At 39.6% G+C, this 27187-nt stretch overlaps 2 protein-coding genes across 5 annotated transcripts in view; both read right to left on the minus strand.

Moving 5' to 3' along the window:
* The window catches only part of vwc2 (von Willebrand factor C domain containing 2), a 29455-nt gene extending 17889 nt beyond the window's left edge, over window positions 1–11566 (minus strand). Inside the window, exons 1-2 of the mRNA XM_067609513.1 lie at window positions 10435–11566; window positions 870–1599 (exon numbers count right to left, since the gene is read on the minus strand). Coding sequence (XP_067465614.1) covers window positions 870–1520 — 651 coding nt within the window. The 5' untranslated portion in view covers window positions 1521–1599; window positions 10435–11566. The remainder of the gene's footprint in view (window positions 1–869; window positions 1600–10434) is intronic.
* A 2481-nt stretch (window positions 11567–14047) lies between these two features.
* Window positions 14048–25072, minus strand: zgc:110045 (uncharacterized protein LOC664755 homolog). 4 transcript variants are annotated; one of them, XM_067609515.1, is made up of 14 exons: window positions 24488–25072; window positions 23134–23174; window positions 21708–21818; window positions 21507–21530; window positions 21348–21380; window positions 21119–21235; window positions 20755–20886; window positions 20206–20334; window positions 19084–19173; window positions 18412–18453; window positions 17917–17992; window positions 16894–16946; window positions 15683–15852; window positions 14048–15352 (listed from the first exon to the last, which is right to left on the minus strand). In XM_067609515.1, the coding sequence occupies exons 3-14, from the start codon at window positions 21783–21785 to the stop codon at window positions 14992–14994; spliced, it is 1305 nt and encodes a 434-aa protein (XP_067465616.1). In that variant the 5' UTR covers window positions 21786–21818; window positions 23134–23174; window positions 24488–25072; the 3' UTR covers window positions 14048–14991. The 4 variants fall into 4 exon arrangements, with proteins under 4 accessions (XP_067465616.1, XP_067465615.1, XP_067465617.1 ...); XM_067609514.1 differs by lacking the exon at window positions 23134–23174 and having other exon boundaries at window positions 24488–25071; XM_067609516.1 differs by lacking the exon at window positions 23134–23174 and having other exon boundaries at window positions 14048–14417; window positions 24488–25067.
* Window positions 25073–27187: the final 2115 nt, after the last annotated feature.

Consider the following 27187-nt stretch of genomic DNA (forward strand, 5'->3'; position numbering starts at 1 on the left):
TAAAGCCGCACACCTTTAGTCTTAACAAGAGAGCAAAGGTTAATTCTACCAGCTCTGTTGCAGATTGCAGAGGCTTGCGCCTCCGCATGGCACTCCACCGTGAAAAATGGAGCGAGGCAGCACTTAGCACAATGCCCCAGAACTTAGCAATCAACCATAAAAACCTGCCTGTTGCTTAGTTTCAAAGCACCCCCTCCTCCACACCCCACCGCACAGCACAAAGGCTGACGTATGAGGCTTGTGAAAGTAGAGCTTTCTCTAGCTTTCTCTCAGCAGAGACCTGACATAGAGCTGTTGCTAACTCTGTGAGTTAGAGTAAAAAAAAATCCCATATTAGCCTTAACCTCCTGCTGAGATACTCACCAACATAAAGAGAGGCATTAGGCACTGGTAAATGCAGCGTCTCATAAGAGACGTAACAGCAAGATTGTGGTGCAATCCTGAGTCGAGCCTTTCAAAGAAGTGTCAGAAGCACTTCTTTGAAAACATTAAAGCTCACTGGTGTATCTCTGTGTCTCTTCACAAACTCCCACACGCAGCAGAGCGCTCTGCGGAGTTGTAACATTACTATAACTGTAATAACTGTAACTCTATCATGTGTATCAACAAACTGAATATGGAAACACTGCTGAAGCTGCATTGCTAAATTCTGCCTCCGGTAATATTTTAGCGTTGTGTGAGAAAAAGACAAGTGCTGACCTTTGCCATTATAAATCTGCCTGTCTGCTTGCTTGCATGCTGCAAGGCAAGGTAACTAGTTTCTGTGTAGTGCCAGTTAAAAACTCCATTGAACATCAAGGAGTGTTCTGTCAGCACTTCTTTCAAGTTGGGGCATGTCAGAAATGAGTGAATGCATTTAATGGGCTCACCTTAAATTCTTCAAGCGAGGCGTAGATTTTGCCCCGAAACTCGCAGTAGTTCTTTTTCTCCTTGCACTGCGGGCAACATTGGCTAGTGTCCACTTTAATGCAGCGAGGGTGAACCTTGGGACATTCTGGCTTGGAACACAGAGGGCCCTCGTCTGTGCAGAGGCAAGGGCATGTTGAAGGGCCTGGGGTGAACTGCTCCCCGATGGCAAACACAAAGCCGCTCTCATCCATGCAGCCTTTACCCCTGTAGTCTGGGTAGGCGTACTCATCAATGGCATCCAGGGAGAGGGTGACATCACTGGTGGGCCCCTCATCTATTTGGTTCAGGCTGTTTTGCTCACTCCACAGCTCCTGGGACTTCCCGCCTTTAGATCCTCGTGTCTGGGAGCTGAGATTCGGCCTGGCACGGCTCACAGCAGTCCTGTTGGGGCCCAAGGCATTGATTTCCTCCTGCTGCTGCTGAGCACCGTATCCTAGCGGCTCCTGTGAGGCCGGCTTGTCCTGATGTTTGTCCTCCCTGGCTTGGGTCAACACCTTTTCCAGACGTTCTCGGCTCGCTGGTAAGGTCGCTATAGGGCTACACTGAGCGCCGCTCATCAGGAACCCGAGAACAAAGAGAACTTCTGCTGTCATGGCAACGGAGTGCAGCATCTCTCCCCACCACCAGCGAGGTGGGAAAACACCTTGGCTCACATAACACACTTCACATCTCAGGTGTGAGCCAGTCCATCTGGAAAGAGAAAATTAAACTGGGGTTATGTGCTCAGTATTTTGTCACTTTTATCCCAGGTGTGGGCTTTGTCTCATTAAGCCTTGAGAACAGTGCAAGAAATCCAGGCGAGTTCAGAGCACTGCTTCATCATGTCAAGCAAACATCCCACAGAGTGTCACACAAGTCTGTAAGATCAGTGAATTGGATCGTTGGGATAGGGAGTATTCATAGGGCTATGTTAGGAAATCGATACCACTTCGTACTGTAACACTTCCCTGCATCAATCGGTACAAGCAGTGACAGAGTAAGAGGAAAATGGCCAAAGAAGGACCCGAATCTAACACTCTTAAGCTCCTGCTCCTCTTCCGGAACAAAGAATTGGGATCAATGTCTGCTTTTTAAAATTAATCACAGTCAACTGTACAAAAAGAGAAATTGATTTGAAAATAGAACATAATTCCAGTCTGGAAAGATGAATTTACTGTATCCGACAGAAGTAGTCGTATCAATTTAAAGCTGCTGCAGCTTTTGCAAAGAGCTGTAGGTGTATCAGAAACTTTCCTGTAAAAGAAGCGCACTAAATATCTTCAGTATCTTTAATAGTTCCGTTCTAATCACAAGCAATAGCACATCACTCTCTTTTCTAGTCTTCTGTGCTGTGAGGAGTGAATATACAGCAGCTCACGTCGAGTAACATCCAGGATCAACTGCAGACATTGCAGAGGCTGCACATTTTTGAAAAGCTGTAGTGAATGTTTTTGTTTTTGTCTCTTGCTTAACTTGATTTACTGCGGCGTCTTGAAATTCAAATGCCTGCTATGATGCTGTGCTGCGTTCGGTGGCCTACTTCCATTCATTTCCTTCACACCAAATGTTCGGTGTCGTCACTGAGCTCCGTTTAACAGGCTGCAGCTGTGTTGACATTCACAGCTTATTTTGAGGAAAAAGGTGAGATTTCTCTGTATTGACTGACTTGACAATTAACTGTTAAGTCCTGTCTGCACTTGTTTAAGAATAGTTCATCGTATTGATTCATTTGTCAACCTCAATGAACACAGCTTATTTCCAACTGAGCGATTAGGGACCCTAAACAGGAGGTAAAGTTAGCAGGTGAGCATTAAATAAGCAGCAAACAAATATGTTTAGGTATGTGGTGATATAGAGAAAGAGAAAAGGTAATGTTGGGACAAGCAGCCACATTTAATTCTATCCAACTCCAACTATGAAGCCAAAGTCTCTCTATATGTTTTAAGTCATGCATTTTGATATTCATGAATTCTGATCCATTCTGAGGGAAAAGAGCTGGAATTGACTGCTGGCACGCCAGTGGTATTTGAGCGGTGTTTTAGCTGAATTGCTATGTTGGAGGCAGAATCCTTGGAGCTGCTGTGAAACTGAGAGGAAGCAGAACGAGGTGCATACCGATAACGCTGCAGCTGAGAGAGAGAGAGAGAGAGAGAGAGGGAGAGAGGGAGAGAAAGAGAGTGAGAAAGAGGGAGAGAAAGAGATGAGCCCAAGCCTCATTAGTAAAAGGACCTCATTTGGCTTCTCCCAGCCTCACCTCTCCACCTTAACAGCTGTTACTAACTGTCACACTATACTGCTGCTGCTGTGCTCTCCTGCAGGACTGAGCACTGACTGGGTGGCCCTCAGGCTGGTTGTCAATTGGGCACAAACTAACCACAGCACCCCACTGTCTTAAAGGATAAGGCTGGCGATAGATCTGTACTTTTCTTATTGTCATCAAATCCCATGAAAAGACCAAAACCAATAAAGAATTGATTCTACTAACAAGTGTTGTCTGTGTAACCAAAGCCTTATTCCTCTGTGCTATAGAGCTCCATAGTTCCCCAAAAACTATGAAAATACATTAATGAGCCAAACTTTTGCACTGGCTGAACTGTTTTTTCACTACCATGATCTCAAGCACAGTTGTTTATTTTGAATCAATCCCACATACATCATCCTACTGTTGTCAATACTCACCAATTGTGTATTAATCCGCAGCTGTAAATAATCAAAATAATCCTGTTTGAGGAAGGTTTGCTTACTTCGTTTTTAAAGAATAATGCAGGCATGATATTTTTATGATTGTCAACAAATCCCATGGAAGGACCAAAACCAATATGTGTTAGTCCATGTTTCAATAATTTCTGACTTCCCTACCCTGCTGCACACAGCACCAAGCTCATTTGATCCTACTAAAGATATAAATCAAATAGCTTTGGAACCTCCCTCCTCCCCCTCCTTTCCAACATCAGAATAAACCTTTTTCAAAGCAGACATTTTAAAACATCATACCAGGAAAAGCACAAGTGCTATTAACAACATGAACCATGGCTGCATCCCATTTACAAATGCAAATTTCGAGGCCCTTTTACTGTACATGCTGGTTTCGCTTACTGGGACACCTAAATGGAACGCAGCCATTATTAATGTTTTAAATTACACCTGTGCTTTTCCTGCTATGACAAGTCAAAATGTTCCAAATCCGACATTCATACCCACCTCACGTTGTGATCGGCCAGCTGTGCTGAGGTGAGAAAGGAGCCAGGGTTTGAACTTCTCTCTCTAGCTTCCATGCACAACTATTTCTGTTAATCTATGTGTGAACAACTGAATGCAACATTATGAATGCATCCCAGAAGAGACGGTCTGAAAATAGCAAATTTCAATTATATTGTGTCTCTTTTCTCTTCATCTTCGAGTGTGACTGTTTGGAACAATAAACACTTTTGATTTCCGACACAGTCTGACAACATCTACCAGTTCTTTTCTAGCATACATCTTTGGTAGGAACATGTGCCACAAACAGGGTCAGAAATCGGGAAAGCACATCGCTGGGTGAAATGTTTTCATGGCACTTGTTGACAAAAAGAAAAATATAGAATAACGCAAGGCTCATCCTTTAAAATGGACTCTTTCAATCCCATAAAAACTCTTTACAACCTAACGTAGGTTATCTGCATTTGCAAATTAGTTCGTTTACTATGCTCATTACGCCCTTACACCATCTTGCAATCTTTAATGCAATGACATCCTTTCTAAATGTCTGTCTATATAATTCTGAACCACACAGCATAATGTGTGCCAGATGTCATGAGTTTTACAGGCTGGAATCAAATACAAATCGATCCTTTTGTACTTTAGTACCTTAAGTACTTTTGAGTGTTTTCAAGATGCCTTCGTGGATTCTTTTCCTCACCGCTCCTTAGGTTCAAGAGATGGCAAATTTTCTCACAGCTGTACTGTTGCATATAAGTCATTTGGTGAAAGGTCATAGATTTATCTTTGCCCTACAGCCCTGCTGAGAATTCAGTTTTTTGCTTCACTGCTATATCGTGAATACTTGCAAAGACATTCTGGCTGGAAAGAAAAAAACATAACTACCAACTGACATGAAGATACAATGCAGTGTCTGCGCATCTCTGCAGCATAGGCTGCTATTATACAGACAGAAGAATTTAATTAAGAATTTAATTTTAGCGCAATTAGCATGTGTGATAAACTGCAACCATGGCTCTGAAACATCTCTTTTAGAATCAGATGAAACCCTTTGTTTTTACCAACACAGCTAAAGTCAAAGCGATGCCGCAGTCAGACTCATAAACTCTGCGCAGGTGTGACCTGAAATGGCCCATGCTCAGTAAAGCTTCACACTAACTACTGGCTGCAGCCATCAATCAGAGTTTATATAAGCCAACACCACTGAGTTCATTCACACTTCTGACACATTTGAGTACCCACTTCAGAGCAAAAAAATCAGCCCTATAAGTGGAAAAACAACTCTAATTAACACTTGTCAGCTCGAAATAATTATCTCTGGAAAACAAACACCTATTAATGCTGGAAAATTGGCTGTATATTTTTGTCTTGAAGAACTGTCACCTTTTTTTAAAAAGCACAGAGCTGAGTGGTCATGTGGTTTTACCATATGATGGTTTCCATATATGGTCCAAGTACTGAAGTGGTCCCTGTAATTACCAAGTGAAATAAAGTGTTGAAATGGCATGTAAACCAACCAAAATGGTCAATTAATTAATTGATTAATGGTCAATGAGTCAAAAAATGTCCATTTTAAAATGCAACAGCATTTTATTTGTATTGTTCAGTTCAAGGTTGGACCAAGACAGTTCAGGGAACCAGGCAGAAAGCCTCCTGTGGTTAAACACAATAAATATAATAACTCTGACAAAACCAAACAAAACCTCTACCTAGCTTCACTGTTGTTGCTAAATTGTTAATGTTTCTTCTTTAAATAATTACTTATTAATAAATAATGATGCAAACATGCTGTGAGAACTAATGTACTAGGCCTATGTGCGTAAACTGGCAAACAAACGCAACCCCGGAGTAAAAATCAACAAGTCCTCCAAATTTAACAACCACATGGCTTGACCATGCACTCAAGAACGACACATAGGAGTGTTTTCAAATCAGGGGCCTCTATCAGCAGTAATCAGCAAACACCATTTATCAAATCACTGTTAAAAAATAATGATGTTTTATGATGTGACAACACTGTGGTTAAGGTCTGGTTAGGTTTAGGCACAAAAACCACTTGGTTAGGGTTAGGGAAAGATCATGATTTGGGTTAAAATAATCACTTGAAACCTGGTGTGGGTTAAATTTACTATGTCCTTAAAGCAATTGTAGTTATAGTCTTTAAAAAACTGTCCTGGCTCACAGTTGGAAACGGGAAGCGAACAGTGGTCTCCTGCAGCAAAGTGCACAAAATCTGCTTTTTGCAAGTTAGGATCTAGCCAGTCACCCAACCCACCGCCTCTGAATATGGGAATTTGTCACCTTATATAGGCGTCATCTGAACTGCATCACTTCTCCGGATCATAATTACTACAGCTGCTAGATGGCGTCTGTCATTCAAATGTAACTATAGGTCATTTTTGGCGACTGACATTGCAACATTTTTCTTGGGTGGACAGGCTCCTTTAAATGAACTGAGTTTCATTTTCTCATTCTTCCACCACCAACTCAGCCAGACACTGTCAGTCTGCACTCAGACCAGAGATGTAGAAGTTGTCAGTTCAAACCTCAGGCCTGACGGTTTGAACAGCAGGAAGACCTCAGCAGGACACCCAACAACAGAGAAAGCTGAAGCTTTTCATGAAATATAACACTATCAGAACTGAGACTCAATAACACTGATAGAAACAATCATTCAGTCAGTAATAAATGAACTAAGGTTAGAATTACTGATGGGCTTGGGGTCTCCAGCCCAAAAAACATGCTTCACATTGTTTTATCACCTTAATGCTTTATGACTGTTCCTTATAAAAATTGTATGAGATTTTCTTATGACCATGATTTTTACCTGATGACATGTTTCAGAAGTTTGCTACAGAAAATGACACATTGCCTCCAAGACCCCAGCCGTAAAACATTGTAGAATTCAATTTATCTTCATCTGCTCTCTATCTGTGATTGATGTTGACAATACTTTTTACAGATACCCATCCCAAATCACAAATAAGTGTGTTTGGATTTCTGTTATTGGATTTTTATAACAATGTGCTCATAAAAGAGCTAACAGTGAGTTACTACACATCAAACATAAGTGATGTCACTGTAAAGGGTGAAATACTGTGCATTTCTTTGTGAATGACTTTTTGTCAAACAAAGTGAATACATATTCGTTCATCAACAGTCTGTATAATGTAAAATTTAAAATATTGAATTGATTTTTGTCACAATCAAATAATAATAACTTTATCTGTATAGCACATTTTATACAAAGATTGCAGCTCAAAGTGCTTTATATGCAAATGACAAAGTCACCGACACCAGGACAAAGTCAAATAAAATGAGAAAGCCCAGTTTGTGGCAGAGGGGATGGTTATTACTTTCAATACTTTTTGGTTTTAATAAGGTCAGAAGAAAAGAAAAAAAATGCAATTATTGCAATTATGATTTTTACACCCCAAACAATGATGAAATAAACCCAATGTCAACAAAAGGGTTAATACAGCAAATATTGTCAGGCAGTGTTAGATATAATGTGGGATATGCTCACAGTATATAAAACCTACAATTAAATGTTAGGTCTATATTTTTTTACCACTGTATACATTTACTTTGCCTTCAAAAGCAGCCATCCCCAAAATAACTTATATCCATCCGGGTTGCAATGGCGTTACCAAACAATTAGAATTTTATGGGATAAATTAGGTCAATTTACAGATGGTGAGCACTGGCACAAAATCCAGCTCCAGTGTTAAAGTGTAAGTATCACATCAGCTTTCAGACCTTAATATTAACAGGACCTTTATAAAATGTGCTGCCCTTTTAATTTTCTGCACACAGTAAACAGTGATAATTGCCTAGATGTTACCTTGGAATAGCAGCAGTGGGAAATTATAATGATCAGTCTGTTGTACATGGCTAATTTCACAATAATGAAGTTGCATTTTGTTACTCTGCTCCCCTATTAACATTGCAAATGATATTTGCTGTCTGTCCCTGTGCTATTATTTTTAAAGGCTGAAGATGTTTCCACTTTCCACTGACATTTAAATGTTACAGTGGCTTCCTGCACTAGAGAGGATGAACTCAGCATTAGACTCAGTGTTTGTCAGGGGGAGCAGGTTCACTCATTATCGTCACTGTAGATATAAATTCTTCTGTCAAAGGCCAAACTTGGTTTACATCTCAGTCTATTGAACGTAGCCGGTATGACCACTGAGGTGCAGCAACGATGATTAATCAAGCAGGGATTCAACCTGGATGTTTGTTCACGGTTCAATGATGCTCACCATCGCATTGATTTGTGACTCATAAATTATTGTTGTTTTCATTACCCAGCAGAGCAAATAAAGCCAATAAAGCCAATAAGTCTTGAGATAAGAACCTGAGCTCGAAGTAAAATTTCAACTCTACCTTGACTAATACTATGATTCACATAAATTGGATTGACAGGGCTTCAATAACGCAAAGCGTGGCGGTTAAGTTGAGTAAAGGTTGACCTGCCTCTCGCTTTCTTCTTGCATGTCACTCAGAGAGGTTTCTTCCAGGGTGGTTGATAGCTGTTTCACTCACACAATACTGCTATAAATAGGTGCCAAATGTACTGAGGCAGCGCTCTCATCTCCAGGAATTTTCCACACACAAGCTGAGATGTTTTTGTATGTTTGTTTATTTCTAATTACTGTTGGGTCTTAATAAATGTGAGCAGTATTTAAAAGGATTAACTGGCAAATTTGCAAATTTGATCTGACTGAATAACTTCATGGTGACAGAAAATGATAGCAACATGATGCAGAGAGAGTGAGGCTCAGAGCATCCTTTTTGATCTCTGTTTCAAGCCGATATTGCACACAGTGTAAGTCTTCTACATGTTTATCACACAGCTGACAATGCGCCTCCAAAACAAGCAAACATCAAATTCAAATTGTCTTGGAGAATAAAACTCCTGCAATGTCCCTGTGTAAAATCAAACTGGATGTCATTGAGAGGAAAACCATGTCCTCAGGGCTAGCATTAACTCAGACAGACAATATGCCCTCAACACTGTATTGCACATAACAGATTCTCCTATTTACACTGTTTCAACATCCCAGCATGTCTTGTGCAGCACATGCAACAATTTACTTTGAGGTCTACTTCAATTTATGACAAAGCAGATCACAGGGGACGAGATGTGAAATGTTTAGACAGTGGTGGCTAGTGGGCTTGGATCTGACAGGGCTGGGAAAGTATTGAATTAATGATGCCACATTTAAAACTCATTTTTATACAGATAAACAGTGTGAAATGATGAAATCCAATTAGAGCAATAAGGGACACCAAGGCAGAATCCAAGAGTATTAAGCCATCTGCCACTGAGTAAGGATTGCTGCGGGGCTGTCTAATTGAATTTTATCCTCTGACTGTAAATCTTACTAGTGACCTAAATCAAAAGAAAGTTTGCCTAAACATGCAATGAAAAACCAACAGCCCTTGCAAAACTGTCATATATTCTTAAGATTATGTAGACTGGAATAAGGTGAGAATTTGCTCTTACGCACAAAGCCTGCCAGGAAAAGTAGTGGAGCAGCAAATATGAACAGCAGAGTGTAACAGCTTGATTCTCATTTATGTTACTCAAGAGGAACAAGAAAAGATGACGATAATGGGATGATGAGGATGGCGAGTAAACCTTTTTGACTTGGCTACAGCCTCTATGTCACACCCAGGGATTAGACTAGTGACATTTGAATAAAAATCAGAACAAATCTCATTTTTCTGTAACTGTGAAAAACAACAATCACCAGAACATGCAGCTGTATTTTCAGGAAAAAACACACATCTGAGAGATCCTATCATCAAACAATCTACTTTGCTGGACACTGTGCATTTCTAAAATGATGAAAACATTGCTGTTAGAGGCTGTGTTGCCTGGATGTTGCATCTAGAAGTGTGTAAGCAGGCAGAGTCTTTTGTGCAGCCACCGAAATCCATTCTGATGCTTCTTAGAGCAGCATCAGTCCTATTTACATCAAAATACCAACACAGCTGATTTACACTGATACCTACTGCATGTAGCCTCCACAGGTGCGACAGCCTTGTCTGCAGGGTTTAACAATCTGCATCAGGTTTTTTCCCCCCATCAAGCTCATTTGCATTTTTGTGATAAATGCAGTGTAATTTTCAGGCAGGATTTACTGTAACCATGAGTGAGTGAAATCTTCATGAAATGCACACAAACACCAATTTCAACATGAAAAACACCAAGACAGTCCATTCTCTGTGAACTAAGTTGACGTGAAGCCTGAGCAATTAAGCAATTCAGGCTCAAAAATGCATTAAAAAAAAACAAAACAAGCTGCATCTCCAAACAGCAACATGCATCAAATTCACCTGTAATCCTCGGGAGTCTGTCCGTATCCGTCAGTGCGCTGGGTTGAAACACAGCCTTCGGACTGTCGGTCAGCGGAAGCCAAGACAGCAACAAATGATGTGCGGTGAAGAGATGGAAACTGACGCTCGTTAAGCCAGTCAAATGCACAGTTTCCCCGGAGGATGCTCGCAGGTCATCAGCGTGTCGCGCTCAACTTTAATCGGCACAGAAGTGAAAGCGCTCCGCCGCTGCTCTCGCAAGTGGCGCGCTGCTGCTGCTGATGTCCCTGCTCTATCCTGGCACTTTATTTCTCACGGTGACAAAAAATAAATTATTAAATAAAAAAAAAAGGAGGGGAGGGAGGGGGTGTATGGGGGTCCACGTTCAGTCGTGCGGTCACTAGGTGGCGCAGTTACAAATGAGTGAAGTCCTGGGAAACAACAGGCAGTCAATTAACGGACCGGAGAGACGTTTCACAGGTCGGTTCACAGGGTTCACACGCTGCGGTGATTAACGACTTTGGTTAATTATCTCAAATTAAGAAGTCGTTTCCCTGACACAGTTTGGTCACTGGGTAATTTGTTGCCGAATGAGAAAGCACATTATAGCCCACAAGAAGAAGAGAGTTAAAATAAAGACACATGACACTGTAAAACATGAATGATGCACCAGGAAGCAAGCAGGATTTGGCATCAAGAATAAAGCAGACAGAGCCGTTTTGGGGGAACACTGAGGGCTGAGGTTTTTCATATTTTATTTATTTATTGCATTTCTGGGCCTGTATGTTATTTGGGTATATTGTGCTATAAAAAAACGTTGAACTTAAAGTGCCCCTCCAGTCAAAAAATATGTTTTTCTTCTTGTTCCTTCAGTTGGATGTTTGAGCTTCACTGTGCAGGATGATGTATGTGTGAAGGCTGTTTTAACATTCATATGCTGAAAGTGGAAGGTCTCTCTCATGTGCTCACACAAAATCTTAAATCACAGCTGGTTTGGAGCCAATGCACCAGTATGATGTGGAAACTTTAACCCTCCAGTTCACTAATGGACTTTACAGTGATGTAGGAGACATCTTGCGTTCAGCAGTTAAACCTTGGAAATGAACAATATTTGCATATTCACAGATTCTGTATTTCTCAATGAGGGAGAAGTAAATGTAATTTTAAGCATTTTTAATAAAGAAACTGGACATTTTTTGTGGAAAAAACATGTCAGACAATTTATTTTTCGAAGCAGAGGATTTTCTTATGTGATCTTTATGATCTTTAATCTAAAATTAGTGAAATCAGCTTATAAAATAACCATCACATGTTGTAGAATGAGGTAGAAAGTAAATTTGGATTGAGGTGGGTAGTAGAAAGTAATTAAGTACATGTACTCAAATACAAGCCTATACTAAAGTAATTCTGATTTTCAATATTGTGCCACTTCATAATTGTACTCCGCAACATTTAATAGGACTTTTATCTGGCAGCTGATTACTTTATAGATTTATAATATGAACTATGATTCATTGTTATAGTAAATTAAACCACTCATTAGTAGCAAATAGCTATCAGCTCCACCTCACCTTGACCAGCTACAACATCACGTGTTAATGCACCTTTAATAATAGTCCAATATTATATTATTGTGTATATTATAACTCTGACCATTTTGTCTGTATAGTACTTTTACATTGTTACTGTATACTATACTTTAGGTACATTTTGCGGATAATATTTTGTTACTTTTACGGGAGTAAAATTTTGAGTAAAATTTTCGCTTGTTATGGTGTAAATTTTACACTTATTTTGACAGACGTTAAGAGTCTGACTACTTCTTCCACCAATGTAAACTCACCTCAGGTTACTATGCAATAGATGAAAAAACACAATATGAGGTCTCCATAACTATTTATTATCACAACAACATGATAAGAAGATCATACAGAAGATTTGCAAAACCATAAACCACAATAAGTTAACCCTGAGAATCATTATTGACTACCACATGAATAAATCTGTGTAATATTATAAAATCAAAGCAGATGAAAATGCTCCATGTTTACTGTATATATTACCATATATTATGATAAGAACACTAGCCTATAGAAATACACTGCTCACTAGTCTACCCTGACACTGCAAGAGGACACAAATTGAAAAATACAATTAAGCACCACAGACAAGCTCATCTGTCCCTAGAGAAATATTTTTACAGTATTGCAGTGATTTTTCATCAGGAATTGATTGACAGCTCTGCCTACCAATTTACCACAAAAGTTAAGGTGGTTATGCACCTTTTAAAAAATGATTTATTCACTTATTTACCTCTAAATTGCTTTTTCGAAACTGCATGATGGCAGCAAGCTCAAAAATGTGCCCGTCACTCCTGCCTGTGTCAGGTTGAAAAAGGAAATCATTAATATAGCATTAGAAGCTGGCTGTGAACTCATAACTGCCCTGGGCACACATCAGCATACATGCAGCAGTGTTCGCTGCTGCTACACCTTCCCCGAGGTTGAAATGTCATCCCTCACTGTCATTACATTTCTGCCCCCATTAACTATTGATTATCTCCACTTCAGCATTTCGAGCCCTGCTGTGGAAATGGTCCACACGGCTCTCTATCCATACTCCACGGATCAGGCATGAGCAGAAGTGGCCACCTCCCAGTTTTTACACTGAAAAGGGGGGAAGTCAGATTCCGCAGGGGTAAAGAGGGACAGGGCAGCGGGGACACAGAGCAACAAGGACTGGCTACACTTTATACTACCTGCCCATTAGCAGCATGCTTGAGCGGACAACTGGAGGTTAAGTTGTTCTTTTTCAGGACCCTTGAGAATTTTGCCACAGCATGTGTTGAATATTTACTGTGAGGTTAGTCCAAGTTTGCTTCTGTTTTTTTCGTTAGGGAAATGCAGGTGAAAAGTTTGTTTGGGCAGGGGCTTTGCACCCTATTTGCCGTCAGCAAACTGCATCCATTATACCGATGACTACTTTGTGCAGAGTTGGCTTAGTATACCTGCCAAAATCTTTATACGTCTGTGTTCCACAAACTGTTGATGGCTGCTGATACTGCTCTCTGTTGTTGTCTATATTTCAGTATCACTGCTTTTTGATGTTTTACATATGCAGGCTGTGGAGGCACATTTCCTCCTTGGAGAACTATACTAAAATGGAGAAAAGAGTCAGTTTGCTGTGAGTCTCATGCTATGTGTCTGGTCTTTGGTTTTGTACAGATCTTACAAAAACACAGGAAAACATTTTACCTATTAACACTTTGAGTTCACTTATATGTCAAGGATTATCAATAAAGCATCAATAAAGTCTCAACATTGGACAAATATCAGATTATATCTGATGTCTGAATAATAAGTGACACACACATTTAAAAAAAACTTTTTGAAAGACTGTGGAGATTTTTTGATATTTTAAACAATATAACTTCAGTGCCCTGCGAGCTAATAACAGTAATTCTGGCTGAGTGGAAATGTGTGGTCCTGATTTATATACAATTAAAGCTCACAGCCACTTAAGAGTAAACAGCGCATAAATCCACAGAGTCAGTGTTTGTATTTTAGGGATCAGCAGTAATCTGCAGAAAAGTAAAAGATTTTCTACAATAACAAAATGATAACAAAACAACCAATCCGTATTCATAAAAAGTCCCATTTATTTCAAAGTCATTTAATCAACAAAATATTACAAATCTGCATTGTTTGTGGGGGTGGGCCCACACCAAGAACACATGAATAAAACATTTATTACAATAATTGCTCGGCGTCCATTTCAGACGCTGAAAGTTGAAGCATTCCACTCGTTTGGGTTGGGGGAATAAACAAGAAACAAGTTAGAGTACAGGAACAATAAATGAGTTAGTTAGACCAGTCCCGCTCTACAGGATTACTGCGTAGAGTGAAATCCGCTAGAATCCAATGTGGCTTTAGGATAATCCCATCAGAACTGCAACAGTGCAACGCTACTACAGAACACCCAAGCCTGTTAGCACTGATGAGAGCCTAGTGAAGGAAAGGAGGAAATATGACAGAAGAGTGGAGCAATCCTTTTAAAAAAAATACTCAAACACACTGACTTCTATTGTATAAGACAAACATTTTAACAGCCTGCTGCCAACAGAGCACCACGTCTCATAATACTAGTTTGCTAACAAAAATTGGTTGTAAACTAGTTACACAGATAGAAAACTAAGTCAATATTTGCATCATGGAAAATACCTGGAGTAAATATTCATATAAAGCTCTGCAACATGAATCCATTTGAAAAATATCTTTTTCTTGGATACTAATACAAGCCTGAGTTACCAACAATAATTGCTATGCATGTCCATATGATAATACTGAGTTAATACGCACCACGCTGCCTGTTTTTAATTAATGAGGACATGTTTTGATACTACCATCCTTTTAGTCTGTTTCTAATAGTCTCCTGATTTATAGAAAACAAGTGCTACACTGGCAAACACACATGCTGGTGTAAGCTGTTTTTAGGCCTAAATGCCAAATATTAATACTTTGCCATCATTTCATAATGTCTTACCAGTCAGCCACACTGACTAGACTTAAAAAGCAGACATCAATAGGGAGCAAACTTCTGCCGCTCAGATTTTTTGATGCCGGAGGTCGGCATTTTTGCGGTGTAAGGGGATAAACCATGTGTTAGGCTGGAAGCGGCTGCTGGGTGGACAGTCAGGACAGGGAGAGTTTTCATGCCAAGCAGGCTGGAAACGGGGACGGCGTAGTGTGGGTTTTGGATGGTTGGTAAGGTGGAGGGTGAGTGGACGTTAATGGTGGTGGGGGCTTGGGTGGTGGCCGCCAGGACGGCCATAGAGGTAGCAGCAGTGGAGGCAGTGGGAGCAGACTGAGAGAAGCTCATGTTGAGGTCAACTGGGGTCACAGAGGAAGCAGCCTGCATGGTGTATTTAGCCATCTCTAAGCTGCAGGTTGTGACGTTCGGAGGAGGGGGGAGATGGTGAGGGGTTAAGAGAAGACATGGGAAAATGAAAGGGGGGAGGGGTGAGACAAAGGAGAAGGGGGGTGAGAGAGAGGAGAAACATAAGAATCAAAGTAGGAATGTGTTAAAAAGCAGAGACAATAAGGATTTTAATGCAGTCAAGAGAATGGAGCAGTGAGTTGGAATAAATTCAGCATCACCCTGAGCACAATAAACCCTGAGCCCTCATACAATAGCATGGTGTTTTGCTGTCTTATCATCACATGGCGATGTGAAGCCTTGCTGGATGTGGTCGCCTTGTGTAATGTCTTACCTGGCGTTGATGAGGTACTGGGCCACGCTGATGCTGGCTGGCGAGCCTGTGATCGTGACTTGGCGCATGGCTGAGCCATCAGTGGCGCTGGCAATTTTGATGTGAGCTCCAGAGACCTGGCGAATCTCATTGATCTTGCTGCCTTGTCTTCCAATTATGCAGCCAATAAACTGGAGGAGAGAGACGAAACATGTAAATAACAAAACAGCTCATGTTTCCATGCTTCTCTGGAATTAGATTTCAAAACAGCATATGGGAGCAACATCATGGTGATAACAGCAACACAGTGTGATGGCAGTTTTATACAGAAGAAAACCACATCTCCAGCTGTTCACTGTTGTTGTTATAGCTAATAAGATCCACAAGATGCAATGTGCCCATACTACTAATAAACCACGCTGTAAATATAAGATGACATGAAATGGTATGTCAAAATACTGTGAATATCTTCACTAGAGCACTGGCTTTGCTGCTTTATTATTTTAAAGGAATAGTATTACATTTTGAGAGATATGCTTATTCATTTTCTTGCTAAAATCCACCAACCAGCCCTCTAAAGCACACTATGTAACAAGTTATACATCATTTATTTAATCCATACAAAAACCGCAGTGTAAAACCAACAGTTTGCTGTTTTAGGAGGCGTTATGTGGTGCAATATTTCTTGGAAATCTCACAGAGAGTTACTGCTCCTATCCAAGAAATAGTCTGGCGCATAACACCTCACAAAACCACAACTCTTTAATTTTTATACTTTGGCTTTTGTTCAGATTGAATAACATACAAAACATTTCAATTAGTGAGTTTTAGAGGTTCTGATAGTTGATTTTTGTTAACTTCATACAGAGACAGACGACTGTTTCTTCTTTATACTAAGCTAAGTCAAACATCTGCTCACTTCACATTTACACACTGATATGCGAGTGGTATCCAACTTCTCATCTCACTCTGAGCAAAAAAGCAAATATTTACGCTACCACAAGCATATCTTAATACTGCTACAATGATGTATGCTGTGAATTTATGCAATTATTTATACAAGCCAAAAAAGACAGTGGCTAAATTACTGTCTGAGACCGAGAAGGTGAAACACTGGTGTCCAAACATTCCTTATTAAAGCTGTCCTCTTTGCCAGTGTTAACAAAATAAGCAACATGAGGATTATCAGTGAGGGTTGTAGTGTTGGGAAACACAAACAATGTGACACTTACATCATTAGGTATTGCCAGCTCTTGTGAACTTGTGGGGGCAGATGCATCCAATCCTGCAAAGTAGGACAAGGAACTCTAACAACAGTATGGCGCTAATGGTTTCCACTTTCATGGCATGACAAGTTGCCCTACTTTGACTAGTTTATCACTGTTACACTACTAAATTAAGAACATAAAAATGGTATATGGCAAGAAAATCTTTCTAGGTTCACACATACACATGTTTAGCACATATTCTATGCACATATTTAACAATCTACAATAAGAAAAGCTACTTTTTCATTAGCATGAGTAAAACAAAATGAGTATGTTTTATCACATTAGTCCTGCCTATATACTCATAATGTTGTAATGTTTTGGCCTCAGTTAGTTGTGGCAGAGTATATGAGTGCGTGGGGTGGTTGAGGTCAGGGATGGTCTGGCCAAGACAATGTTAGATTTGAAGGAGAAATGTTGTAGGTGGAGGATGGGGTCAAGAGATTAGGATTTGTTTTTTGGAGATGGAAATTGGGCAAATGGAGTTGAAATTTGGGAGGATATGAGAAATAGTGAGAAATGGTTAAATATTTACTAAACTGTAAATATTCCTGTCATTTTTCACATTTCCCTCTCAGAGAATGCTGCTATTTTTCTTTTATATTTCATTCTGGCCGTTTTAATCTGTTACATACACTTATGGATTATAAATATTTAAGTGACTAACGTTCAGGATTGTTGATAATAAATAATAATAAACTAGTTTGGTGGCTTAGCCTTAATATTTCACTGTTCATTCAATATTTCATCTATTTTCTGGTACAAAGAGATGTGAATACTAATGCAAAACACAACAGGTCATTGCTTGCTCTATGTAAATCTCTGTAAAGCCACCTTCTACAAAACCTGAGAGAGTCTATAAATTCCGATAGAATGGAGACATCCGTGATCCTCTCTGAAGTGACAGGGGTGTTTTGATGGTGTGATTCGAAGAGGAGTGAAGACAGAGGGATAGATGGACTTCCCCGGGGAGCCGTGGGTACGTACCAGGGAAGGTAGGGTTGCTCTGCCCAAGGGAAGGGAGGGGAATATGCTGCATAGCCAACTGGTGAAGCTTGGTCAACTGCAGGGTAGGAAGGAAGTTAGAGCTAACCAATCAAACTGGATTATTTCAGAGGAGCTGACAGCTACAATACAGAGCCAATCTGAAGTTCACAAACATCACAGATGGTGTCAGTGTGAAGAGATTCATTTCCTTCAGAAAGCATGCTGGCTTCTCATGGCAGTCATCTCAAAATACAGTCACATCTCTGGCTACAAAGCTATAACTGATCATCAAGGACTACTTTTAAGTTCTTCGCTTTCATTTCAATCAATGCATGCTGCTACTGTGTGTTAGTGTTAGTAATGTCAACAGATCAGGGTTACTGAAGTTTCATCTTTGCAGAGTAGGGTACACAGAGGGCATAGTGGTGGCTTGGAAGGAGTGGGCAGGAGTAGGTCATTAGGGCAAGTGTCAGCCACTCAAATGAATACACTTACATCTTGATGTGCAAAAGCATACTGCCCTGGAATTGCAAAGGCCTGGAAGGAAAAAGAGAAGGGAAGTGGTTATGGGATTGCAATGTGCAAAGAAGCTCTAACATCTAAAATGTGAATGTGTCACTGTGCATGAAGAGTAAACTCATGCACTGAGTGCATTTCTGAAAATCCATTCCCTTCCACTTTTCCATATCTCTAATGTGTATAGATTTGATGGAATTTCATCTAAATGTCATCTGCTGTTTTTCCCCCTCTTTGACCATGGCCAGAAATTCAATAACATAAACAGATGTCTGATAGGTCAGAGCAGACTGTGCCAAATTCAGGACAGCAGCTAGCCAGCTCATGGAAAACATGAGCTTTAGTCACGACATCTTTCAGGTTTCACACTGCAGGGAATTATTAATGTAAAAGGCTGTCATTCATATCTCTGACACATTAAAGCTTGGCTGAATACTTTTTAATATGATGATTACCTCATCCTACTGCTTACAGCATCACAATATGAAGAGCTTATTGCTGTATAATTACACTGATGTGTCCCTCTAGTGGTGAAAATATGCTCAATGATCAGTGTGACTCTGACATCCCAAAAAAACAAGAAGTCTGTTCAATTGTTGTTTTTACAAAATAGCTAAAATTACAGCCAGATAACCCCACATGGCTACTTACTTGTGCAGAGTGCTGCTGTGCTAATACTGCATGGGCTCCTGCAGGTATGGCCTTGGGACGATAGGGAATAGTTGCTCCCTTTGGAGGAGACTAGAGACACAGTCATGCAAAAAAAGGGAGGAAAATTAATACACTGCTGCAAGTAAGGAAAGAACTCTTCCTGGCACTGGTGCATTTTATATCCCTTTTATATCACTTGCTGAATCTTTTTATACCCCCTTCATCAGTTGGGAAAGTTACATGAAACCTCCAACCAAAGACATTCATTGGTATGCTACAAATTAAATAAACTATTTTTTACAGAATTTACAGGCTGACATAAATCAGTGATTCCCAACCAGAGGTATTTGTAGCCCAGAGGGTACGTCTGTCATTGCCACTGGGTATGTAGAAATGGATGCTGAGTCAGCTGCAACACCATGTGTTGCAATTAAGAGTGAAGACCAGTTACCAAGCAAGCAGAGAAGTTGAAATACCTTGCTAAAAGTGGTGGATTAACAGTTGAAATAGTTAGCTAAAAGTAACTGATAGTAGTTTTGAAAAAGGTAGCTTTAAGTAATATATAAAAAGGTTAAATTCTCTAAAAGTAATGGTTGAACAGTTGAAATAGTAATGAATAAATGATTGAAAGGTCCAGCTCTGCCACTTGTAGTACAAATGCAAGCTTGACCAAACCAACCTAAACATTGAAAATTCCATTGTATGAAAAATATTGTAAGAATATCCTCTTATATATAATTAATAGTGTTAAGTAACAGTTTATGATCCATTCACAGGAACATGGAACATGGTGTCAATGAAGGGGTACTTGATGTGACCAGCTGTGAGGCTATGACAGACTAAAAAGACTGGGAACCACTGATATAAATCATTATCAGAAAAAGTGAGAATAAATTGAACATCGTAATAAATAGTGTCATTATTGTTGCACATCTCATGAGGATGGCCAGCCACTACGACCTGAAAACAAAGCTTTAGCCTTGAGTAATATGTCGCTGACACTGAAAATCTCCTGAATGTGCTACTGAATACCTTCTTACACATCCTAAACAAATGTGACATACTTGACGCCTAAATAGAGCTGTTCAACATGAAGATCATCTGCTGTCTGACAGTGCTTACCTCCAGCATGACAGAGCAGATGTGTCTTACACACTGAGTGATGGCCTGTGGAGTGCCGGAGATTGTGACAGCCCTCTCTGTAGAGTCCGGCAGCATGTCTCCTGCCACCTGAACCTGGGCGCCTGTGGTCTTAACATCACCAGACAATAAAAAAACAAAGGCTATTTATTGCTGAAAAGAGCACACCATCACCCAAATTGGAATGTTGTTTCAAGCACCCGCAAATTACACGTTTTGACATGCAGGGAGCAGCTGCAAACCAAATAGCAATGTGTGTTCCAATATTTGAAGAGGCATACACAAATATTGTCCATTCAGAATGAGTACTCAGCCTCTACCAATCTTTACACGGATAATCAGTGGGATTCTTATGAGCAGAAACAAAAAACAAAAATCTTAAACATTTTAAAGCAGAGAAAAACAAGGAAGTTTGACTCATGTGTTTGATATTTGAGGTGTCAGAGCACCAGGGATGGGGTCTTCTGGCCCTGTTTGGGTGCAGAAAAACAACTTCCTGGTAGAAAATATCGGGCAAAAAAGGACTGCTACCTCTCTGATCTCTTTGATCTTTGAGCCTCCTTTGCCAATCAGTGAGCCACACTGGCTCCCTGGGAAAACAAGGCGAAGAGTCACAGGTGGTTTGCTTGTCACGTTGCTGTTTGTCATTGCTGCCGTAATATCCTGAGGGAGAATTCAAAAATATGTTGGTTTTTTTCAGTACAAACTGTGATAACGTCAGCTTTATTTGACAAGTCTTTTTTGTTTTTTTGCAAGATTGACAAAAAGGTGCATTCAATGTCCTTCAAACTTCAGTCAAAATCTTTAAAAATCTTCCTTAAATCTTTATGCTAAGCAGCAGGATGTTATACAGGATATGTTAAGGGGGGATTTTGTGTCATCTGTGTTTCTGTACCTCCTCAAACTTCTGTGCAATCATGGAGAAAGCTCTGAAGATGCCCTCGGTGGGTCCTGTGATGGTAACTATTCTCTCAGGAGATGATCCCTCTGATATGTTGATACGAGCACCACTCTTGAAAACACAAATTCACGTTTATTCCAGCTTTGATTTGTTGTAATTGATCTGCCAAAATTCATTTAATTATACATGTTTTCATGTTACAGTTGTCCAAACTAATGCTTACCTCTTCTCTCATTTTCTTTACTGTTTCTCCTTTCTGGAATCATGCAGGAATATATAAAACAGTTGGCTTGATTAGTTTTATAAGGTGAGGAAAACAAGACAATCAGAACAACAGCAGTATGAATCAATAAATGCTGATGGATTGTAAAATAAATCTAACCTTTCCGATTATACTGCCAACTTCCTGTCAATGAAAAGAAAACAGAGCTTGAGCAAGTGGCAATGCACAAGGTTTTCTCTTAACAGCAACATTTCCCGTACAGACCAGGATGTAATCATTTCAACAGCAATGACATGCCATTACCAAACCATAAGGCTATCACTTAGTTATCAAATACAAACATGCACATCTGCCTATTACCTTTCCATGCATCAGCAGCCTGAGCGTCAGTGTAACATTCAGACTCCCATCTGAAGCCATTTCTTCCTTGTCTGACATTCTCTGTGTTCTTGGGGCTTTACAGTAAACACTCTGCAAGCAAAAAGAAATTGTTTAAGATGGTTTGGGTGTGTTATAAAAGCTCTAGTGTTTCAGGAAATCATCTGTAAAATCAAAGAGGTAAAATGTGAAATCTTGGTTCATTTAATGGAATTTTGACGTCAACATGGACGTTACTCTACTTTAAGGTAATTAGAATTTCTGTATAATATACACAATATAAGTCCCCACTTCTTCTGTTTATCACAGTCAAATTGCAGCAGCTGCCTGTAGGAAACATGAAAGGCATCATTTCCTGTTTGCAACAAGGTTTTTCTGGGAAAAAGCTTCCAGACCCACAGACGATATTAAAAACACCATGAACTGGATGTCAGCTGCATCATTATTGTAAAATCAGTCTGCAGCAGAAATAAAACAGATCTCTATTTGCAGATTTTATGGATTATTAACTTAACTATGGAAAATTTAACCGGAAAATGTTCCAAAGTTAAGACGCTCATTTTTACGCTGCTAAAAAGAATTCACTTTTTCAGAATTTATCGGGGGACCGATGCTCTCTGAAGAGTTGCGGAGCATTGTTGTTTGTCTTCTGATCCTGTAGCTGTGAGTGGGGGAAGATAAGCCTATCACTAGGTGCAATCTTCACATGGGACCGTGTCTTTAGTTCCAGCTAAATACAAGTTGTGTGACTCCCTTGGATAAGATAAGATACAAAGGAAGCCACTTGTGCTTTGGAGGCCCGAGGATCAAGTGATGTGTGTGTGACTGTCTCTTAATATCGCACTGACACCACACAAAGTCGGCTCTGTTGTGGCCGCGTATCCAATTCGTCGTATTTGCAGAACAAATAAAGAATGTCTCGATTCAACTGGTATAGGAAGGCGGCTTATTGCACCATAACAGACAGAGAGAAGACTCTATAAAGGATCAAGGTCACCTTGTTTATTAGATCATCATGGTTCTGAGAAGTGCTTTTTCATGTATTTTTAACATTGGCCTTGATAAAGGTTGGTTTTGAGAGACTACATATAAACAGTAACAAAACGACATAATAATCCAAATGAAAAAATGTAATTTAACAAGAGCTGGTAGGATTTTGGACCTACAGAGTGTGCAGTCACATGTTGACTTAATGCAAACGGTAGATTTACTTGCTGAGTCCTTGGTGATGTAAAAAGGGGAGGGAACATGGCGGCACGCTATTGGTGAGTGTCTGTGAGGTGTTCCCAGTTAATCCAGAGTTTTGAGATTGAGAATTCAATCCTACTTTAGAGTTTTACAGTATGCACAATAACATTTGATTTACATGATCTTTGACCCTCCCACAGACCCCTGTTTAGATACTCACACAAACCAATAAATAAAGAACTCTCTGCCGCCATTCCACACCTAAAAAAAGACCAAAAAGGAGTGTGGGTTTGACTCATGCTAATGCTGATAGCAGTACAATTGTCAGCAGTTATCGGATGAAGTGGGACAATATCAGCGTGATAATGGGCCAATAATTCATTGTTTTCTAGCAGCTGAGACAAGTTTACAATAAGATATTGTTCTGGCACATTCCAGTGTTGATAATACCAGGCTGAACTAAAAGGCTTAATCCAAACGATATCATGAATAAGTAGAGGTTGCCTCACTGCTAACAAGAGATGCAGCTATTTTTCCCCCTGTGTATCATTATAAAGTTACAGTGAATACATCAAATAAACAGCAACATCTCTGTCTAATCCTATAGGCTGGGATTTGTTTAGTTAATACTAAGACCCTTTTGACCCATTTCTGTCACCTCTAGCATGTCAGCGCCCACTCAAGACTTCCGAACAAAACACTGGTGCACAACGGCACCCACGGAGAATACATGATAAAACAGATAATCTACAGAAACTCAGCTCCCAGAGCAGCAGTGTGCTTCAAACAATAAAGAAACAGGGAATTAATCCTCGGGGGAAATGGAGAACAATGTCTTAAGTGGATTACTTGAAGGGCTTCATTTGAAAATATATTCCAATATTGACGATAAAATAAAGACATTGTAATCATTCTGAAAATTGTAATGATAAGACTATTGTATTTTACAAGATTATTTCATACAACAGTGCTCCAGCTTAGAAAAAAACCCTCTTAAATAGACAGTAATTTAAACAACCTTCCACATATTTTAAAAGAATATGTGTAAATACCGTTATCACAATGAAAGACGTTTCTACTAACCCATCAGTAATCGCTTCTTAAATATCTAAAGTAATGTTCTATAAATAACTATCTGTAAGCCACCACACATCAGACAATAAGCATGGGGCCTTACAGCATGGCATTCCTCCCTCAGCATAGAGTTTACTCTATTGGAAATTTGTCACAGGTCTGGTTTAATGTTTTGATATATTCCAGCCCACGCTATCGCTAAAGTTAAAAGTGCAACTAAAAGCATTTACTATACAGCAGACTGCAGAAAAACAAGCAGCTCAAATTAACTCACCCTAATGGAAGTCAGCAGTTGTACATGAAAACAAAGACATGCTTTCTTAAGCTCCCATTAAAAGTACAGAAGCAAAAAGAAAAGTTAAACTTTCTGTCTGGCTAAACCTCAACATCACTGCAGTCTGCAATATTGTTACCAATAGAAACCGAGCAGTGGACGGCCTGACCCTTGGCTTAGTGTGAGGCCTGTAATGCAACAAAAATAATTAGAATAAAGTACTGACCTTATATACAAAATACTCGCTCCTCTTCTTTATTTCTGGTATCTCCTAAATGAACGACCTCTTAGTTTGTAGTCCCGTGTTCAATGTTTGCCCCCTTTGTTTTCAGTTATCCACAGAGTGGACAGATGGCTCCCTGTGCCCTCAGACCGGCTGGAGCGGAGGCTGGCTTTGCTATTAGTCCCTCAGCTTAGCCCAAGATAAGCCCCTACGCAGGGCAAGTGAACCCGCATCTCTTGCCTAATTCTCCCTGTCACAGCCACCAAAGAGGCGTTCCTCCGCACGGAGATCCACAAGCTGAAGAGGCCTGTGTGCAGGGCAGAGAGGCTCTTGTGCTGGACACTGTCCAGCACAGATAGAGCAGGCTACAGTTACAGCCACCACAACACAAAAAAAAGGGAACTTCAAGCCTTTTGCAGTCAAAAACACACACAGAGACACCGAAGAGAAGCTTTGTTAACCAATGTTGCTCTGTGACTAACAACTCTGCATGACTGCTGTGTTCTTCATTAGATTTTCAGAGAGCTTCCTGTCTGCACAGGGCTGGATTTTCTCTAAAAATAAACCTCCCTGTATGAAATCTGTGCTTTGTAGAAGGAACCCGACTAATTGAGGGCTGGGAAGGACAATGTGGCATTTGAGGTATTTAGTGATGTTAAGCACAATGTCTTCGTGGGGTGCTTCTCCCCCCTCTCTGCCATGCCCTCCCCCCACCAAGCCCCTCTGCCCTCATAATGAGGCCATACTGGATACAATACAGCCCTTCTGCACAGAAAAATGTATTCAGCTGAGCTTCAAAATTGTGAAGGAAATGAATCAGTGAAGCATAAGTGGCATATTTAATTATTATTCACTGCGTTGCACGGAGACAATGATGGCCGCTGTGAGCCTCATGGCTGCATATCAGACATCTGAGCAGGCCACATTACATTCACTTCTCAACTATGATTTCAATACAACTGCTAAGTTGTATTTCTATGATTAAAAGGGTTGAATGTCCTCATGGGAAGTGAAAGATGAAGATAATGCTTTAAAGTGATGGTGTTCTTCACTATTTAAGGGACTTTTTCAGGGTTAGCACTGGTTAAATTAGGATTAGGGATTAAATAATGAAGGTCAATCAAAGTCCACAAAAGTGTGTTGTTTTGTATCCAAACTGCAAACCAAATGTGAACCACAACAAAGTTATCAAAGTGATCAATGGCATGGCATCTGACGAAGTACGTGACAGTTATTTCTGTCCTTTTAGAGACCATGAGATGATCAAGCGTTTCATGCCAATCACTTGTGACTAATTTCCCTCCTTCATGTACCTTGTGTGTCAATGAGATTAAAGAGTCAAGGATTATATGTAGTGGGATTACCAGGAAGTGATTACTGAGACTTGTTGGTGTAATCAGTTACAGTTACTGACACAAGACTGATTTCAATCTGCTTGAAAAAAGGGGGAGAAAGGGGGCTACACACACACACACACCATCATACATCATTGTCTGTGCCTATCTACAATAACACTTTTCAGGTCTGGTGGTCTGATGAAAAAATAGGAATTAATCAATATTTTTTAATAACATTTTGAATGTCAACCACTTGTGACTAATTTATTCCTTCATGTACCCCGTGTGTCAGTGAGGATAAAAGTCAGGGATTATATGTAACGGCATCACTGTTATGTGATTACTGAGACTTGTTAATATAATCAATTATACTTATAGACATATTGTATATGTGTTAGTGAAAGCAGCACAGATTTCAAATAGCCTGAAAAAAATGAGAGGGAAAGGGTTATAGTTGATATCATTTGACCTTTAATAAATGGCTTTTATGGATAAATATAATATAATATAATATTCACATGGTGCTTTCGTCATTATATGTGTGGTTGACTGACATACATCACCATATATGGAAATTATATACAGTAGTGTATGTGTTAATATGTCTCCCACCAATATCCAAAGCACACATCTCATATATGTACATATATATACATATATAAACACCTCACATATTTCAAAATATAGTAGAAACAGCTGTTTCATGTGTGTCAAACACATGTTTTACAACGACCAGGGCCTTCTTACTGTAAGGAGACAAAATTAATATCCAATACCTGGGATTTCCTTTTATGTGTACTTATTCAATAATACATTAGATTGTCTTTGTATTTTAGATTAAATAGAAAAGTTAATGTAATGAAACATTTTCATGCTTTTTTTTTACATCCTGCTGCTTCCTTTACCTCTGTGTAATAGAAAACATATCTTAGATAATGAGAGCATTTCATCTTCAAATATTTTGCAAGACAAGCTGAGAATTGCTCACAACTCTTCATTATCCCTATTTCCATTGTACAGAGCTATGAATAACCATATTGTTATAATATTTAAAGATCCCCTTCAGGCATGTTTCAAGATTATTACTATTATTATTATTATTATTAGTAGTAGTAGTAGTAGTAGTAGTAGTAGTAGTAGTAGTAGTAATAGTAGTCGTAGTGTATAATAGTGTATAATAGTTATTAATAGTGTATAGCATATGTGAATATACAGTATGTGCAAAACATATTTAACACATGTCCATATATGATTTGTTCATTATTTAACATGTAGTTAAATGGCCATATAGCGGATTTTTATATAGGAAAGTAAATTTCATAATTTCCTAACATATTGAAACTGTCCATTGTTCATTATGTCTCCT

The sequence above is a fragment of the Thunnus thynnus genome, chromosome 14, assembly GCF_963924715.1.
Source record: "Thunnus thynnus chromosome 14, fThuThy2.1, whole genome shotgun sequence".
Lineage (NCBI taxonomy): Eukaryota > Metazoa > Chordata > Actinopteri > Scombriformes > Scombridae > Thunnus > Thunnus thynnus.